This window comes from Otolemur garnettii, unplaced genomic scaffold (genome assembly GCF_000181295.1).
Source record: "Otolemur garnettii isolate 467f Iridium unplaced genomic scaffold, OtoGar3 scaffold00007, whole genome shotgun sequence".
Classification (NCBI taxonomy): Eukaryota; Metazoa; Chordata; class Mammalia; order Primates; family Galagidae; genus Otolemur; species Otolemur garnettii.
This window is the reverse complement of record NW_003852402.1, coordinates 18,611,618-18,630,421: the sequence shown is the minus strand read 5'-3', so window position 1 is coordinate 18,630,421 and position 18,804 is coordinate 18,611,618. Positions and strand designations below refer to the sequence as shown.

The 18,804-nt window shown below is 41.9% G+C and overlaps 1 protein-coding gene across 2 annotated transcripts in view; it reads right to left on the bottom strand.

The window, feature by feature from the left end:
* Positions 1-3,348, bottom strand: part of IGF1 (insulin like growth factor 1) — a 72,351-nt gene extending 69,003 nt beyond the window's left edge. Inside the window, exon 1 of one of the 2 annotated variants that reach the window (XM_003783298.2) lies at positions 3,022-3,348. In XM_003783298.2, the coding sequence (XP_003783346.1) occupies positions 3,022-3,084 (63 nt within the window). In that variant the 5' untranslated portion in view covers positions 3,085-3,348. Of the gene's footprint in view, positions 1-1,198; positions 1,408-3,021 lie in introns of those variants that run through there. The other variant, XM_012801281.2, reaches the window with a different exon arrangement.
* Between the last annotated feature and the right edge of the window lie 15,456 nt (positions 3,349-18,804).

Below are 18,804 nucleotides of genomic sequence, written 5' to 3'. Positions count from 1 at the left end.
GGACCAAACCCCTGACTCTCGTTAACACAACGTAAATATTTAGTTAATGCTTGTAAAACAGCTGAACATGAAAAGCACCCTCTATTTGCAAATCATCATAAATAATGGACATAAAACAGAAGAGGTAAAAGCTCAACTGAACATTTTTTGCATATTCTCAAGAGGACCTCTGCATGGAAACCTTCCATCCCCACACAGCCAAAGACATTGGGACAGCTAGCAGCAAGTTATCATCCAGTCCTCATTTTTCTTAGTTATAAAAGAAGTAGCAGGGAGTTTCCCCTTTTAATATTTCCAGTGGAAACCTCAACAAATCCAACCCAACTGGACTTCATGGCCCTTTTCAAAAGAATAAACCCATAATTGATCTTACACATCACACCCGTACACTCTGGCAATGGGCCAGTTCTGGAAAACATAATATTCAACAATCCTATTTCTTCACCCCTCCCTTCTTTGTTGAGTTTACAGTATTGCTGAGGACTAAGCACCTGCCATTATAGATGCCTTTAAGTTCTTCAGTTTTTGTGAAATCTGGCAAGGGTTGGGGGGTGGTGCTCCACTTATAGCCTTAATGAATTCAAATGTCATTGGATGTCAAAACTACATTTTTAATAGTTATTCCTGGTATCATACATTTAAGTCCAGCAATACATATACAACACTAGCATTTAAGAACTTCAAAATTTTTAAATAGGTTTTTCTTTTTCTTCTCTTTTTCTCTCTTTTCTGAGTTAGATGTCAGATAAATACCAGTACTTATAGTTCTAGGACAAGATAGAACCTCTAGCACATTTCCCTTTAGATTAGGGAACAGTCCAGTACGCCCACAGAGAACCAGAGAATTTATCACATTATGTTCCCCCAAAAGAAAACAATAACAAACTTGCTTAGGAGTTAAAAGTGTGAAACAAGTGGCCCCATATGCTCATCATTTCCTTGGCCTTTCATTTTGCCAAACACAAAAGAAATGAACACAGAGAAAGGAAAGATGTGATAGAAAAGAAGGAAGAATCAGAAAGAGAAAAGAGGAAAAAAAAATTCAGAACACTTCCATAAAAATCATTCACAAATCCCAATTTTAAAAGACCTTGCTTTTTATCTTAAATAAATGGAATATCAATTGATTCCAGATGTCTGGGCTACAATGAAAATGCCCAGTAAAATTTGAGGGCAGGAGTCATAAGAAAATACTCACTGTAGGTGTAATCATTTTTGTTTGTTCCAGGTCTTTTACGGCAGGTCAGGGTGGGTATTATGAGGCTGATGTGGATGGAACACTGAGGACTTAAAAACATGTGCTCCTTTGTGGGTGGGGTTTGTGAAAGCATCTAGTTACATTTGGACACCCAGGCAGGTATTCTATGAGCCTTGGTAAACTGCCTTTTGTCCATTCAAACAATGAACAAATTGCACAGCTGGGATTTAAATCAAGCTTCCCCCCCCCCACCAATGAAACCACTAACTTCCATTGTGTGCCTATTAAAGCTGCCCAGAAGAGTGACCCAAGCACTAGTGGGCTCCTTTTCTCTGTTTCTCCACCCCCCACTCTCTTGGAAATACCTTGAGACTCAAAGTACAAGCAGGTTGGGAGTTCTGCCTCTAGGCAGGACACCTTTATTTGCTGGTACATTTGAAAGACCACACAGCTCCCTCCACTCATCCTGATTGAAGCCAGGAGAAAGTACCAACTTAGTACTAGCTCCACTTCCGAAGTGTTCAGCATACACACACAGCATGAAAAGTGAATGAGGAGACAATTTTCTAAACCTGTAATTAATGCAGAAATAATACTCCACAGTCTCTTTTATGATTATCTAAGTCGGGAGACAAAAACCCCAGCTGCCAGACCACACAGTACACATACGCATACTGACATCATCTCTTTTAAAGCAAGGCGGCCAGCATGTGTTGGCATCTCAGAAACAGCAGCCTCAGGTGCCTGACAAGGGGCTCTCCTTAACTCCTAAGCCACTTCCTTGACTAAGAAAAGTCCTAGCACAGAAGTGTTTGAAAGCAGCGAAATGAATGCTGCCCTAAGTGGCTGAGACTGGAGACGGTTTATGAATTGAGAGCCCTCGGGCAATTGCATCCCTGGAGCCAGTGACAGTGGCTTAAAAGTGTGTGCAAATTGAAAGAAACACAAAAGTCTTCAAGGATATAATTCTGCTGAGAACGGAAACTAGAACTTGAGCCAGTGATCGGAAACAGAAGTCGGTGCATTGACAACAGCAGCCAAATTTACCTAAGGAGGCTTTACAACCCAGGGTATAAAACCAGAGTTTTACAACACAAAACCCTCAGTCCAAACTTCGCCCGTGAAAGCCCTCTTCAAAAGAGAAAAGTTGGGCAAGCAGCTGCTAGAAAGTTTCTGCTTTCCCTATACAGTATGCATTTGTTTAAATTACTCGAATATGCAGGTCAGCAGGAATTGTCAAGAAGTTCTTTTTTGGAAGAACAGATTAAACTTCACTCTAACTCTCTGGGCATAAGCACAGGGTTCCAGGACCTTAGCTCCAAAGATCATATTTAAAAGCTTTAATATCGTCTAAAATGTAACTCTTCGTATGGGGCATGCCTTATAAATAAAATCCTGACAAGTTACACACACACGGACACACACACACACTCATGCACATGAACATGGTCTCAAAAATAAAACATCTGCACCTGCAAAAGGAAAAAAATATCCCCAAGTTCATATGCATGCTCTATATCCTTTAGCCATAGACAGGATTTAAAGGAATCTTCTATAATAACACCACGGAAGCCCTGCAGAAGTGGAGGATTTAGCATAAGTACCTTGCAACAGTTTCTACTCAGACAGATATCTGTGCAAATGCATCCTTCTCCCCAGATATGTTTTTTAGATCCCACAGAACTGCATATTCAGCAATTTATAAATAACTCCCAGTGCCGAAACAATGAAAAATTTAAAGTGAATAACAGTTCAGACAGAAGCAAACAGTACACAGTTTAAATAAAATTCCCCAATGACTTCAAAGAGTAAGAAATATTTACCTTCAAGAAATCACACAAGCAGCACTTAAATAATTGGGTTGGAAGACTGCTGATTTTTCCCATTGCTTCTGAAGTACAAAGTCTGGAAATGAATTGGTTAGCAGGAATAATGAAGCAAAAAGAAATCCAGAGAGATGGGAGATGTTGAGAGCAATGTCACATTTCAATTTTGAGGACTTTATTCCATTGCGCAGGCTCTATCTGCTCTGAATTTAGCAGTGACAGTGAGATTTAGCAAACAGAAGAGGGATTTAGAGAAAATCCTCACATTTATCTACAAAACACAGACACTGTAGACAGGAAACAGCTGGGGGAACATTTGCCTTCTCTCTCTCTCCCTCTTCTGGCAAAGTTATCGAGTAAGGACTTTTTTGGGCATGGTGACAAATAACATCATACCTTTGCATTTTAAAACTAGAGCACAGAAGCATTTTTTTCCCTTAAAAGAATGTGTGTTAGTGACAGGGTTAGGAGACATTAAAATACTTATGCTGCCACAGAAAATAAGGATCTGTTCCCTGATTAACTTTCTCCTGGGCATAAAGACACACATGCCTGCTAATACACCTTACCAGGATAAAAGTAATACACATGGGGGATGGGTGGGCAATCATACATTCTAGAGAAAATGTAAAATAAAAAAAAAGAAGAAGCAAGGAAGAAAAGAGCATTTCCCACAAACCCGACAATTTTAACCCTAAAGTGACTGGGGTAAAGTGGATCGGAAGACAGTGCCCGGGTGACCCCTTGCCCTAGTTGCTGAGTGAGGGGAGTGATGTCATTTCCTAGAACCTACAGAAAGGGCAGGCAGTATTGTACAGGCTCCTGTCAGGACACTGTCTCATACTTCTTTGCCTGCGAGGAGGCAAAGACTATGCTGAGCTGTAAAACCAATTGAAAAATAAAATCTTTCTTCTTCGTTCTTCTACTGGGCTACCTATCACCATCCCCCACTCCCATCCCCCCTTGGGGAAGGGCATCTGAGGGGCCAACTATTTTCCCTTTGTTTGTATTTTTCTGCAAAACTTGAACCTGTGCGTGTGTGTGTTTTCACGTGTGTGTTTGTGAGAGAGAGTGTGTTTTCTTTTTCTAATTTGTGTGTATTCTAAATAACACCAGCTGGCTAGCAATACCCTCTCGAGGGTTGTGATGTCATTCAAATCCCTCAGCTGGGTGAGTGGCCGGCAACATGGTCCAAGCCAGCTGTTTTGCTATTTATAATGTACACTTGCCTTTCCCATTGAGAATTAAGTTCTGATCTTTTGTTGATATAATTTGTACCTATTTCTCTTTGGTTTTGTGGAGCGGTAGATAAGAAAGTGGATTATGAAATAAGGTTGCAAGAGCCCGGAGCAGATATACCACTTTCCCTAGATCTCTCTCCAAGTTTGCTTTCCCAGGAATGGTGGAAATAACCTGGTCCTTGCTTTTTTTTTTTTTTTTTTTTTCCTCGTGATTCTCAGGGGACTGATGCACAAACTTAAAGTAGCGGTCTGCTGGGAACCCTCTTCTGGCTCTTCTTTATGATACCTTATGGCCTGGAATTTGTAGAGGTGAAACAGAAGAAAACCTGTTTGGTGTTGAAAGGGGGTTGGGTGTGGTCAAGTCTTCTGTGGGGTTAATACATCATAGTAATGTCTGCCTTCCAGGAATAAGTCTGGGGTTGTGTGGTCTCAGTGGTGCACTCTAGTCAGCATCATTTCATGAGCTCCACTATGTGCCCAACACCTACATCCCTAGAGAAGCAAAGAGGAGTAAGACAATCCACCCCCTCCCCTCAGCCAGGGCCTTTTAGCGGAGCAGCAGAGACAGTGAGGAAGAATGTCACTGTCATATCTGGGGATGTGCTCTTTTAAAAATGCGAAGAGTGAGCAGTGGGAGGGCGCAACAAAGTCTTTGAGAAGACATGGAAGTGAAACCCTTTTGAAAATCTAGAACAGGGAGACAGACTGGGCCAGGGGAAGCTTTGGGGTGCACGGTTGGGGAGTTTCAGCGGCTGAGATTTGACCTGAAGGGTATAAAAAGAACTGGCCCTGTGGGCATCTGCACATGTGTGGGTCACCCCGCATTCAAGAATAATCCATGGTTTCCTCTAACAAACTATCTTGCTCACTTGATTTATGACTTGATTTACCAAAAAATCTTTTTTTCCCCCTGCAGCTTTTACAGGTCATACTTCTTTGAAAAACAAAGTACACACTCCTCTAAGGGACGTCAATGACGCAAGTTGTATGGAACCAAAGAGTTGATCTCACCTGTCTCCCAGATGAGAAAGAAGCTTCTCTTCCAAAACTGGAGAGTCAGGTACTAGATGGAGTCTTGGTACGAATTCCTCGTTCCACCACTGGACACCTTCCTGGGTGAAGGTAGGACTTTGTCCTACTCCATCCCCATCGCAGTTTTAACCTATTTTAATTGTTATGAAATGTCCTAAGAGCTAACTATATTTCTCCAAGTCGCTCGCTCAGTCCGAGGCACTCTCTTGGCATGCCCGGGTGCACAGATTACTTTGTCCAAAACCATTTCATATGAAAGGCTGCTTTGGGGACAGAACACATACCATTCCACCAGGCGCTGCACTCCTGTGATACCAGCACACTGACTCAGTCTCTAAGTTTTATAACCCCAATTACCCTTAAAGGATAATTAGGTTTTAATTTATGTCCCAGTTTTTATGTCACAATCAAAGAAAACTGAAATTTCAGTGAATCATAATTGTCATCAGCTGTGCCATGGAAACATTCTGATGAGAGCTATCAGTTTCCAATGGGGGAAGCAATTTCCTGAAGTGATTAATGTACATTTCAATTTGGAGAACGGTCTATATTTCTGGGGAGCCCACAACAGAGCAGGGCAATAATTTCTAGAGAAATGGCCATTTTCTTTGCCAGTTCCAGGAGTCAATATGAAAATGAAAGGGCAATAAATGTGCCACAGGATTACTTTTTAATGACTGAGTTCTGTACCTATTTAAGAGAAAAAGAAACAAAGGCACCTATTACTAGAGAGTCAAGGTCGTAGTAAATCTAATGCCCAGAATAAGTTCAGGTCATGAAGTCCCGTTGGAAATAAACATCCAAGGGCACTCGAAAATTAATGAATGATTTTGTCGTCTCTCGCCTGGAAAAATCTGACAGTGGGATATGGGAAATATGTGTCACCAAAATAGCTAACTGCAAGATGTGCTCATCCTGAGAACATCCACTCCTGGAAATCCAGACATTCACAGTTTCACCTTTTGCATGTGTAATGCCTGTGGGATATAAATAACTCTTCCCCTAAAGCCTTCTTGAGTAGTGTATTTGCATAAAGCACACTTCTGACACTTTCATTAAAAAAAACAAAAGTTGTTCATTTCCTTACAGGGTGGGCTGACTGAGGTTCATAGAAAGGGGTGTGGGGTGGGCAAAGCCCTGTCCTTTCTCCTTTTTGCTCAAACCACGTTCCCATTTTTCCTGTGTCAACTGGAGAGGAGCTCATCCAAAAAGTAATTTTATATTCATGTAAAATAGGGCATATTGACAATTTATTTCATTAATGTCTAGCTGAGTCCCAAGAAAAGCTCCCAGAATGGATGTTTGGTGATAAGGCAACTTTGGAATCAAATAAGGGGTGATGCCTAAGGTTCTAGGGCAGTGGTTCTATTGCGACCCACACGAATTGTATTAAAGGGCTGTGGCATTAGGAAGGTTGAGAACCACTGTTCTAGGGCAACCCACCAGGCAAAGAAGTTGGGGAAACTTTTGGATGTTTCCCTTGGATCATGGTTTGTGGGGAGGGTTGGCCTGGGAGTGTATTCTCCAATGTTTGAGGTCAAAAGCTTGTCAACTCAGAATATGAAACTCAGAGGAAAAGACTGGCCCTCAAAAGCTCAACACACTGCAGGGCAAGAGGGCTAATGTCAGCTGCAAAAGATCTGCTCAGAAGGAGCCCGGGCAAATCTGTTATTCCCCAGGCATATCTTCTTTAGCTCAAAGGAAGGGCTCTAACTTCTTAAAGGACTGTTTTCCCCACAGCTAGAGAAAACAGTAACAGGGAAGAGAAAAGAAATCAATGCTTTCTTTTCCACATCAAACTTGGATCTTATTTCTTCTAAAATGTCAAAAGGACAAATGCTGGAAACAGAAACGAAACAGTTCTGGTTATGTGAAAAGAATAATTCTTCATTGTGGAAGGGGAGAAGGCACTGCATGGGGGTAAGGATGGGTTGGGGGAAGTGAGAGGACCCCAGGGCTCACCACACTTGCCCCACATTGAATGGAAAGTGGGGAAAGGAGAAGCCAACTCCAAACTTCACGGGTAATACCCACACTAAGCGCTTTCTTTGGGAACCAAAAATTGCGCGCGCCCTCTAGTGGGTTTCTGGGAAACTGCCACTGCACGGCCCTGTGGCTGTGCGGTACAGCTTGAGTTGGGGGAAGGGGGGGGGGATCTAACCTAATGTACATAATGCAATGATACATTTCTAAACTATTAAGAACAGAGTATAAATGTCTTACCACAATAAATAAGTAAGCGAGGAGATGGTTCTGTTAATCAGTTAGATGTAAGCATTCCACATTGTATATCAAATCAGCACATAGTATCTCATAAATGCATTAATGTACACAGTTATGATTGAATAAAGAATTAAAAAGAAAGACAGTCCTGGATTTAAGTATACTTTAAGCCGCACTTATCTTTAGTTTTCTTAAGTCTTTTGAAATAAATAAGATGAATATTCAACTCACTGTAGTTTAAATAGAAAAATAGTGCTAAGGGAGAAAGAAAGGTCGTAAACTTGGTGAAGCATGGATGGCTTCTTCATGGCCTTAGTCCCATGGCTTTGCTCATGGTATGGACTCCACACATTCTGTTTTGAATGAATGAATGTTTGGGAGGTAAAGAATGGTAGAGGGATACTATGAAAAATCACAAACTCTTTGAGAGTAAAATGTTCAGCTTTCTCATTTTACAAATAAGAAAAATGACACACTGGGAATTGGGTGGGTGTCTGGTGGATAGAAAAATGACTTGTCAAACAAAACACATTGAGGTGCTGGCAAATGGGGCTCAACCCCAGTCTCTTTGTGTGCTCTGCATGCTTTCCATCCCATCAGTTTTCAAAATATGGGCTAGAACTCCTGTGATCAAAGGCCAGGGATTAAAGACTCATTTAAGTGTAGAAGTGGGGCTGGGGTGGTGGTGCACACCTGTAGTCCCTGATACTTGGGAGGCTTGGAGGATTGCTTTAGCCCAGGAGTTCAAGGCCAGCCTAGGCAATATAGACAGACCCTTATTTTAGAAAAAAAGTATAGAAGTGATTCCATTTTCAATTCTCTTTCTATCCTGAATTTACCAAGGAGTAAGTCTCAGTTTAACACTAGTCTGTCTTCAGTGTTTATCTTGCACTTGCTAAACTCCCTTTTTAACAAACAGAAAGTGAATATTATTACATAATTTAATAATATTGTTTTTATGTAATTTATTTATTTATTTATTTTGAGACAGAGTCTCCCTATGTTACCCTTGGTAGAGTGCTGTGGTGTCACAGTCATAGCAACCTCAGATTCTTGGACTTTTGGGCTTAAAGTGATTCTCTTTCCTCCACCTCCCAAGTAGCTGGAACTACAGGTGCCTGCCACAATGTCCAGCTATGTTTTGTTGCAGTTGTCATTGTTGTTTAGCTGGCCCGGGCTGGGTGTATGTGGCTGGTGCTGTAACCACTGTGCTATGGGCACTGAGCCCTATGTAATTTGTTTTTTTAAAATATCTTCTATTTAGGGCAATGATGCTGTATTTAAAATAGATATTTTAAAGTTCAGTTTTAAAACATATGTATCTAAGTCTTAAAGATATCAATTCAAGAAAAAATATGTTTAAAGGAAGTAAATAATAGTACAGGTGGCCAATAGTTATGACAAATAATGTGTAGGTGGTGTTGCAAAGTCTGATGTGTGGGATCCCTGCAGTGTAACTTGCCAATGTTGTTTTTTGTTTTTTTTCTTTAGGCTGAGTTGCACTCTGTTCTGGGTAGAGTGCAGTGGCATCATTATAGCTCACAGCAACCTCAGACACTTGGGTTCAAGCTATCCTCTAGTTTCAGCCTCCTGATTAGCTAGGACTATACTTGCCCACCACAACACCTGGCTAATTTTTCTATTTTCAGTAGAGATGGGGTCGTGCTCTTGCTCAGGCTGGTTTGGAACTCCTGAGCTCCAGTGATCTACTGGCCGTGGCCTCCCAGAGTGCTAAGATTATAGGTGTGAGCCAGTATCTTGCCATGGGGTTAGGAAAAAAATACATAGCCACAATGTAAAGACAGTGAACAAAGAACTGATACATCAAAAAATGCCACCATACAAACATATTAATTACATTTCTAGATGATTTAGGTCCCTTTAGGTTCACACATTTTTCACTCCAGTCGTTCACAGAACCTGGAGATATCAGAAAGGGGTTGGCAGAGTGAAGAAGCATTTGAATTAGGCCTTGAAGCATAGGTTTAATTCCAAGATGGGAAAAACGGCAAAGGTTATTCCAGGCAGAGGGAACAGCATGAGCAAAGTTATGTAGGAATGAGGAGGCCTTTGTGCTGGGTAATGTGGGAGGTGAAGCTGTAGCCATGTTCTCAGAGTCCTGTACTGTGGAACTCTTTTATCCCCTGCACCACCTTCCATCAGCAGCCTCCTTTTTATAGTTAAGATAATGTTTCCCTTGTATACAAAGATGTGTGTGTAACTAAATCTGCGACTAACCCTGGGAATGACACGGTGCCTCAAGGTAACTATATGACAACAGACCTGGGTTACTTTATAATTTAGGTCCAAGAGAACAGTCCTGGGTGAGAACTGAGGTACAGACTGGTTACCTGATCATCTTGCCAGATATTCTATTTTTAAAGATGACTTGTAGTGTGCATACTTTAGGAAGTAGATTTTTCATAGGTAAATTAAAGGATTATACTTGATAAAGATTTTTCACTTAAGGGTTGACAGGTCTTGTTCCTGGCACATTCTTAACTTCCTAGGAAAACTGGTTCATCAGAGCATCTGCTCTTCATGTGGGTCATTCAAGGGCATTTTATTATCTGCTGTTTGAGTGTAGGGAACACAGCACCAGCCTCAATCTTTTACTTAAAACTGGCTACTGGGACACCTTTCAGACCATTTCCTGTTGGGGTTCCCTGCATGAGCAGGAAGTTTGAGTACTCAATTGTGAGCATGGTAGAGGAGCCCTTGGTAATGACCCATCTGGTAAGCATATACCCTTGGAAATTGTATGCAGTCCTCTGCCCAGCACAGACCCTTGAGCATGGAACAGACACCTTGCTGCCGCTTAGATGTAACAACACACTGTGCTCCTTTTCGTAATTGGTGAAGGCCTCAGCTTCTTTCAGAGCACAGAACATGCTATTAATCCCAGTTGTATTAGTTAGGGTTCTCCAGAGAAATAGAATCAACAGGATGTATACTTGTTTATCTGGAGAGATTTATATTAAGGAATTGGCTCAAATGATTGTGACAGCTTGGCAAGTCCAACGTCTGCAGGGTAGACCAGCAGGCTGGAGAGCCAGGGAGGGATCCACAGGCAGTCTGCTGGCAAAACTCCCTTTTCTGTGGGAGAAGTCAGCATTTTTCTCCTAAAACCTTCAACTGATTAGTCGAAGCCTCTAACATGATGGAGGATAATCAGTTTTACTCAAACTCTACTCATTTAAATGTTAATCTAACTTACGTCTAGAAGCAAATGATGGGAACATATAGAATGATGCTTGACCAAATGTCCAGGTACCGCGGCCTGGCTAAGTTGACACGTAGAGTTAGCCATGATACCAGTGGCTCTCAAAGGGTACACTCACTGGTCCTCACTCGCTCAAACTGAGAAATCATCATCATCATCGTCGTCTTCTCCAAGTTGCAAAAAAGAAAACTCCAGTAAACAGATTACATTTTCCAGTTCTGAATTTTCCCCCATATATTTTTCTTAAACCTGTGTCCCCTGCACTGACAGTTTACTGATTGTTACCAGAAGGAAGTCATGGAGCCCTTGCCTGGCTTGTCATTAATATTTTATGAAAATGCATCTCATTCATGACAAGAAAAAAAGCCCTGTTTTGTTCTATCCTACTACTGAGAGGGGACCAATGGGCAGAGAACACATACACACACACATTCTCTCTCCCTCTCTCTCTCATGCTCACAGCACTCAAACACATGCTCACAAACTTGTACGTACACAGTTGTGCTCAGTTTCCCTAGATAATAGAAGTATGCTCATTCCCTTGTAAGAAGATTTGCTGTTTAGACCAACAGAGAGCAGTTTCAGGTCTAAGGTGATGTGTGGTACGGGGGATGTCCTGCCTTCTGGCAAAATGCAGAGAGGAGAGTTTTCCCACACGCTGAGGCCTCCGGAGACTTGACTGAGCATGGCTCAGTGTGGGACCCGGCTGTTTGGGTAGCAGGATGACAAATGATTTCCACATTCTTAATATTTTTCTGCATTTTGTAATTTTTTCAGAACTTTTAATTTTTTTAGCAGCTGTTACTTTTATAGTGAAGGTAAGTGTCACCAGACACTTGCTGGAAATGTCATCGATAGGTGCTATCTGTGTGATCTGTCCTTGGTGTTGACTGAAGACTTAGCATATCCATGTGTGTGGGGGGATTCTGTGTTTCTAGTCACTCAGTTTTCCTCTTTACAAAACTTTTGAGCTTCTAAAAGTATTACCTTGGTCTTGGCTATCTTATTGGACATCTCTCTGCATTCACTCATCAAGCCTCACCCTCATCCTTGCGCCTTCTTTTATAAAGGCTTTAACATCCATCTTTTTTCTTTTCATCTTTTCTAATGGTTCAGTGGACTTTGAGCCTATCTTCTCTCATGCAATCTAGCCAATATCTGGTTGCTAGAATCATCTTCCTTACCTACCGTGTTCAGGAGCATGCAGTCGCTCTTCAGAGCACTCCAGTGATACTGGAGTCTCCCTCCCGCAGTTCACAACACTCCCCTCCTCAGCAGCCTCATCTCTTGCTGATGCCCAGAATGGCTTCTTCATAACCAACCTGTTGTGCATGAGCATATTTCTTAGCATATACTTCTTAGCATATATCTTAGCACTGTCCTTGGTTTTCCATAGGTGCTCAATAAATATTTATAAATTAATAATTATATTGGTAAAAACACCATTGTTGAACTAGTCTTCTATTCAGTTCTTTATTTCACATTAATCTTAATGATCTCATTTAATTATCACATACCTCAATGAGATAGATACTCTCTTTCCATTTTTATTTCAAAGTGCTGAAGGAGGGAGGGCAGTTCTTGGAACACACCCGTGTAGCAGATTCTCCAAAATACTTGCTGGATGAATGAGCAAGGAGAAGTGAAATGATTTGGCTGATGTCACATGGCTGGTAAATTACAGATGCCAGATTCAAATTCAGGTTGGTCTAATACACAACACGACGTGTCCTACAAGTCCAGAAGTACAAGTCCCTACAGACTTTTCACTGTGTTTTGCTGCCTCTAATAAAACAAAACAAGCAGCCAGAGCAGCAGAAATAGGCAATTACTCTCCAGAAGCAACAGTCCAAGCCAAAAGCTCAGGCAGAGCCTAACTTCAACAGGAAGCCACTTTCACACTTTCATTTACAATAAGAATGGAGGCTAGGTTTTCTGGGGTGTAGTCTTACTGGTACTTTAGATGAGGCATAGCAACTTAGGATGCCAAACATCTACTGAATCTGTAGCGGATCAGTGAGTATCTGCTGAATCCCACTCTGATTAGGATACACTTATTCTGATGAGGCAAAAAGGCCTTAATATTTCCCACTTAATAACCATGGCGGGACTAATTCTCAGAGCCCTAGAGTCTAGGGCAAACTCAGTCTTTGGTGTCTATATTTCTTCAGGCTAAAGAAGCATCTAAGGTTGTCCTAGAGTGTACAACACAGCAAAGTCCTCTCCGTCTGCCCCAGAGCCAGTGCAGTGTGGGTTCTCAGAGACCTATTACTGTCCCTGTTTGGCAATTCTCCAGTGAGCTCTTGACAGTTTGGAGGCTTTCCTGCAATTCAAGGTGGGACGGTCTGATCAGGTTGTGTGCTCACTGACCAGTGTTTTGACTTTGGGTTCGCAGTTATTCTGTGTGGGGTCCCCCCCTCCTTTCTTTCTTCTCTTTCCTTGGCTAATGAATACTAGCTGAACTAGTTCCCTTTCATCAACTGCTCTCTGGCTTCACATCCCTGATTCTTCACAAGGAAAACGGTGACTTCAGATTTGGATCTTGCTGAGGTTCAGGCACTGCTAACCCTCTGGCGGCGCCTTCCCAGCTTGGGTTCCCATCAAGGTAGCAACCCCACGTCCTGGATTGGCAAGCTTCTCTGCAAGGTGCCAAGGTTGTTAAATTCGCTCCATTGCTTCGGAGAGCAAGAGACATGAGAGGTGACTGTAGCATTTGCAAAGCTTAGAGAGCGTCTGGGGCTTCTCGGTGAGGGCATCTGCTTTCCCCAAGAGGCTATCTAAGCCAAGTCTCCCAACATCTGGCGTTGTCCAACCCCTTCACTTTTGTGGATTTTGTAGATAAAGCAAATGTTTTCAAACCACAGAACATTCACCAGGTGCTGCCCCCAAGGATAGACTCAGCAGGGCAAGGAACTGCAGTCCAAATTCAACCAACTCTTAGGACCCAGACACAAAACAGAAAACTAAAATCTTCTGGGGATTGAAGTGGATCTTTTCAGTATGAGAAAAAGCCAGATGATAACTAGATAACAGCCATCAGGAATAACTACATAATCGCTGTCGTCAGCATTCGGCGCCAGTGGTGGTAAATTTGCATGTTTGCTGTTTATAAATACTGGTGGCACAGGGTCTCCGTTGAGCCCTTTTTTGAAAAAATTTCAGTGGCACTCATGTCACGAGCATGCCGAGCCCAGCTCTGTGTTTATCCTACTGCGGGAGAGGAGAGGGGTTTTCTTTGTGAAGGGAACACCATTGTAAGCCATTATTGAAATGTATGACTGGAAGGTGCAGCTCTCCATGGGGGCTGTCTAACCACTCACAGGAAAGTGGGGTCACCCCAAACTGGAGAGAATTCCATTCTCGTAGAACCACTACACTATGCCACCCAGAGAATATGTGAACATAGATCATCGTCTAGCAGGTTGGTTAAGTCCAGAAAATGGTCAGGAAATGCCAGGCTGGCGCTTTGAACTACAGCATCACATTGAATGGAACGATTATTTACTTTCTGAAATAAATGTCATGTGGCAAAATCATGCCTTATACAAACCAGCTGAAGTGTGTGATGTAACTATGTTAACACGTTTTTATAGTCCTGAAAGAACGCATTGGGATCGGGTCTATCAGTAATCATCTAAAGAAGCCGAGTATACATTCCAGATGTTCATTACGTCTCCACCGTTTGCTGGGAGCAATGTGGAGGCTTTCTCCTTGCCCAGGAAGTCTCATTTTAGTAATTGAGACAGAGGCGCACTGAAAACTGGTATGTTTGGAATTATAATGCTTAATCCCATAGCTCCAGTTAAGTTTGTGTGTGCAAAACAAAACAAACACATAAAAAGCAATGGGAAGGAAAACAGTAAGGAAAAGAGAGAAAAAAAAAAGAGTGAACAAAGGCAATACCATAGGACCTTTCTGTCTGAGAACTTTCTTTCCCAGTTCAGCCTCCCAACACCTTGTTCGTTTCTCCTGGAAAGGTTCAGGGACGCAGAGGTAAAGGCAGCAGGGTTGTACTACTGAGTAACTGACCTGGGTGGAACCAGACAGTTCAATGGCCTGCGCTGTCCGAAAAAGATGCTTTTATTTGTTGCACTGCTAAAATTGCAAAATCTCCTCCAAAAGGAATTAGTTGTAAGCAGCCTCTAATGAGTTCCCTTAAAAAGTATTTAGACTGTGGAAGTCTGCTTTAAAATGTTCTTTGTCCCAGAGGGTGATGTGATGAATCACATCAACTTTTTTTTTGTTGTTGGAGATATTATGCAATCCGTACACTGTCTCAAGCCCTTTACAATTCAACTCACGCGGACCTTTGCCAACATGCATACGTGCACACACAAACACACACGTGTACCTTGCGTTACATAATTTCATCTGTTCTTCTGGATGTATTGGACTCCTTACTACACTTGAAACACGCTTATCTCATTTGTACCTTTTACCCCTGCCCCAACCCTTTTGGCTGAGAACGCCAGCGCATTTTACCACCTGTTCTTCATTAACCCCCTGCCATCTCTTCTGTGCCCTCAGCCCTGCACCAGCTAAACGTGATGATTCACCTCTAGGAACTCCTATTTAATCGGTTCATGTCTTCGCTTTTGTAAATATGTAGACGTTTATCCATATACTTATTTCTTCCTTCACCCATAAAATAGTTATTGAGCCTAATAGGCAACATGTGGAGAACTGGAAATACTAGTGATGAGTAAAGCCACACACCATCTCTCCTCTTGTGGAACGTCCTGTCTCCTGGAGGAAGACAGTCATTAATTAAGTAATCATACTCATTAATGTATACTGTAAGTTCAGCAATGTATGCTGCAAGAAATGGCTGTGCTGTTTGTTTGTGGTTTTAAAGATTGTAAAAAAGGGGCCTGATCACAGTCTGGACTGAGGGGGGAAGAAGGCAGGGGAGTCTTCCTTAGGGAATATAGATGTGGACACAGAGAACTCTCTCTGTTTCTCAGAGCAGGCTTTACTCAGCACCCGTCTTTGTCTTCCAGAGCTCCAACACGGGTGGAGGGACTCGGCCCTTTTTGTTGCTGTTGTTGAATGAAAAACACCTTGGGTGAGGAGTGAGCATTTGTATTGTTCATTCATTTATGCTTCATTTACTCATAAATCACTTATTTGTCTCCCCATGCCAGATCTTATCCCAGACTCTGCACATGGAATAGTGAACAAGATGAAGTCACTGCCTTTGTGGGACTTACATTCTAGTGTGTGTGTGTGTGGGGGGGGGGAGATGGAAAATAAATACACATGCACAGAATAATAAGATAATTTCAAGAAGTGCTGAGCACAACAGAGAAAGTGAAACAGGGTAACTGTCTGTGGAAAAGCCAAATAGTCTAGCTTAGTGAGGGTTAACTTAGAGACGCAGTGGAACTGACCTAAAGATGACCTTGTGTGAGGGGAGAGACCCATTTCTGTCTCATTTCCCTAGTTTTCTTCCAGAGGCCACCGTTGTATTGGTTGATCTCCTATAGGGAGAAAATTTATCTTTTCCTCTCCTATTCTAGGTGTATGGCGGAGACCCCCCCTCTAACAGACAGATTAACAGGAGGAAAGCATACACATTTAGTTAATATAAATTGCACGAGATGTGAGTATCTGCCTAAGGAAGTGTAGCTCCAAAGAAATAGGTAAACCTGAATGTTTTTGGCTGGGTCTGATGACAAGGTGGAGATTTGTGCAGAAATGTGATTAGAGGGTAAAATCTAACGGTCATAAACTAGGGGAAACCTGCCAGCACCTGTTTATTTAGGCTCTTCTCTGTGATCCTTCATCTTCAGACGTAAGGATGCTCCTATCCTCTGGGAATAAGAAGGGAATCTTTCACATGAGGCTCTTATGACCTACTTTAGGGGAGAAGGGTGAGGGGCAGGTGAGAGTGATGTTCTTGCTTCTTCTGGTTTCTCAAATACACCAAGATGTCATATTTTGGGGTAAAGTGTTCTTAACCTCATCCCTGTCATCTGCACCTTTCCAGTCCTGTATCATCTGTATTCTTCTACCCAGTACCTGGATTAATTGATTATGACATTGACCCACTTTGAAAAGAGGCCTCCCAGAAACACAAAGGGAAAGAGCTGCTGTGGGCTTTAAATAAACAATTGAACCCAAAGTCATTTTTTAAAATGCAAGTAGAAAGTAGGCTAGACTTGAGAGATGGTAGATAATTTTAGTTGAAGTAAGATTAGAAATACACAAATCTAAAGCTAGTTCTTTAAAAAACAATTTGACATGTAAAAATTACCTATTATTGTAATTATATTTATTTGAGACAGTTTATTTCTTGCTCCGGTGCTTGGGCTAAGTGCAGTGGCATCATTGTAAGCGCACTCCAACCTTGAACTTCTGGGCTCAAGTGATTCTCCTGCCTCTCAGCCTTCTGAGTAGGTGGGACTAAAGGTGAGCACCACCGTGTGTGGCTAATTTAAAACAGTTTCTTTGTAAAGACGAGGTTTCACTGTGTTGCTTAGGTTGGTCTTGCAATCCTCCAAAGTGGCCTTCCAAAGTGTTGGGGTTACGTGTAGAAACCCCTGTACTCAGCTTGTAATCACAGTTTAAAGAAGCAATGATAAAAACTGAAAGCTCAAGTTGCCTCAGACCTCTTAGCTGGCAGAATAAACTTAGAACTATAAGCCAAAGCAAATGTTTTTCTCATTTGAAATGGTAGTTTCTATAAATTAAAAGCACAGAAGTAGGAAACAAATACCTGAATGTTCTTAAGAAATGAACAAGCAAGTGAATTAATAATTCTTAGTTAACTCATGTAAATGCTACAGATAAAGATTTAGGTGTATTTGCCATGAGCCAGCTAAGGTTTCCTCCAGAATACATGTGAAGTCTTCCAAAGTGACCTGGGCAGTCTGAAGACTACCTGGAGCAGACAGATGACTTTCCAGTGTGGATATCAGCAGATTCATGAGGGCCTCTCTAACTGTGACCATCCAGCCAAAATCTCCGCATGAAAAAGGTCAAGGAACTCAAAACCAAAACCCTTAGCCACATTCTCTCTCTGTGCCAGCCCCAGGATTGCTGGCTCTGCCACAACAGTCCAGTTTCTGATTCTAAAGAGGTAGCAGTTATTGTTCTAATTTAATGTTGTGAATATTTTTGGAACATCTGTTAGGTGCCCCACCCCTTTGGTAGGCACTGTAGGTATACGAAGAAGTATAACCTCTGATCTACAACCTTGAGGAGCTTGCCATTCTATATGACACATAAATTGGCTGGGTGTAGTGGTTCATGCCTATAATCCTAGGACTCTGGGAGGCTGAGGGATGTGAATTGCCTGAGCTCAGGAGATGGAGTGAGAACAGCCTGAGCAAGAGTGAGATCCCATCTCTAATAAAATACAAAAACTAACCTGGCATAGTGATGGGTGCCTATAGAACCAGCTATTTGGGAGGCTGAGTCAAGAGAATCAATTAAGCCCAAGAATTTGAGGTTGCTGTGAGCTATGACCACGCCATGGCACTCCACCCAGGGCAACACAGTGAGACTCTGCCTCAAAAAAGGGGGGGGGGAAGAGAGAGAGAGAGAGGCACAAACTACAAAGAAATTACAATTTTACCATGTGTTAAATTGAATACACGATCAGTTTCTAAATTATGTGCTTTTTGCTGTGGTGGGCAGAGAAAAGACAATGACTTAAGTGTGAACCAAGGCAAGCCTCAGACCAGCAATAAATTATTCAGTTTGGATTGAAAAAAACTAAAAAAAAAAAAAACAAACTCAAAAAACTAGAAGAATTACTGATTTTGTGACCTTGGGCAAGTTATTTGTTCTCTGGGACTCTCTTTACCTATAAAATTAGCAAAATCTACACCTACTCATAGATTGAGCATACTTTCTGTGTGTAGTAGAAGCATTACTCACAGAGTAGGTGTGATTGATATGAGGATATTTGTACTTATTTGTTAAAACCCACTAACCTATAGCATTCTTCAATTTGGAACCCATCACATTTATATCATCTGCATACAGTTTCCTAACGCCCTCTCCTTGGTAGAAAAATTGGGCCAAGGTCAAGGTGAACTACTTCAAGTTGATTTT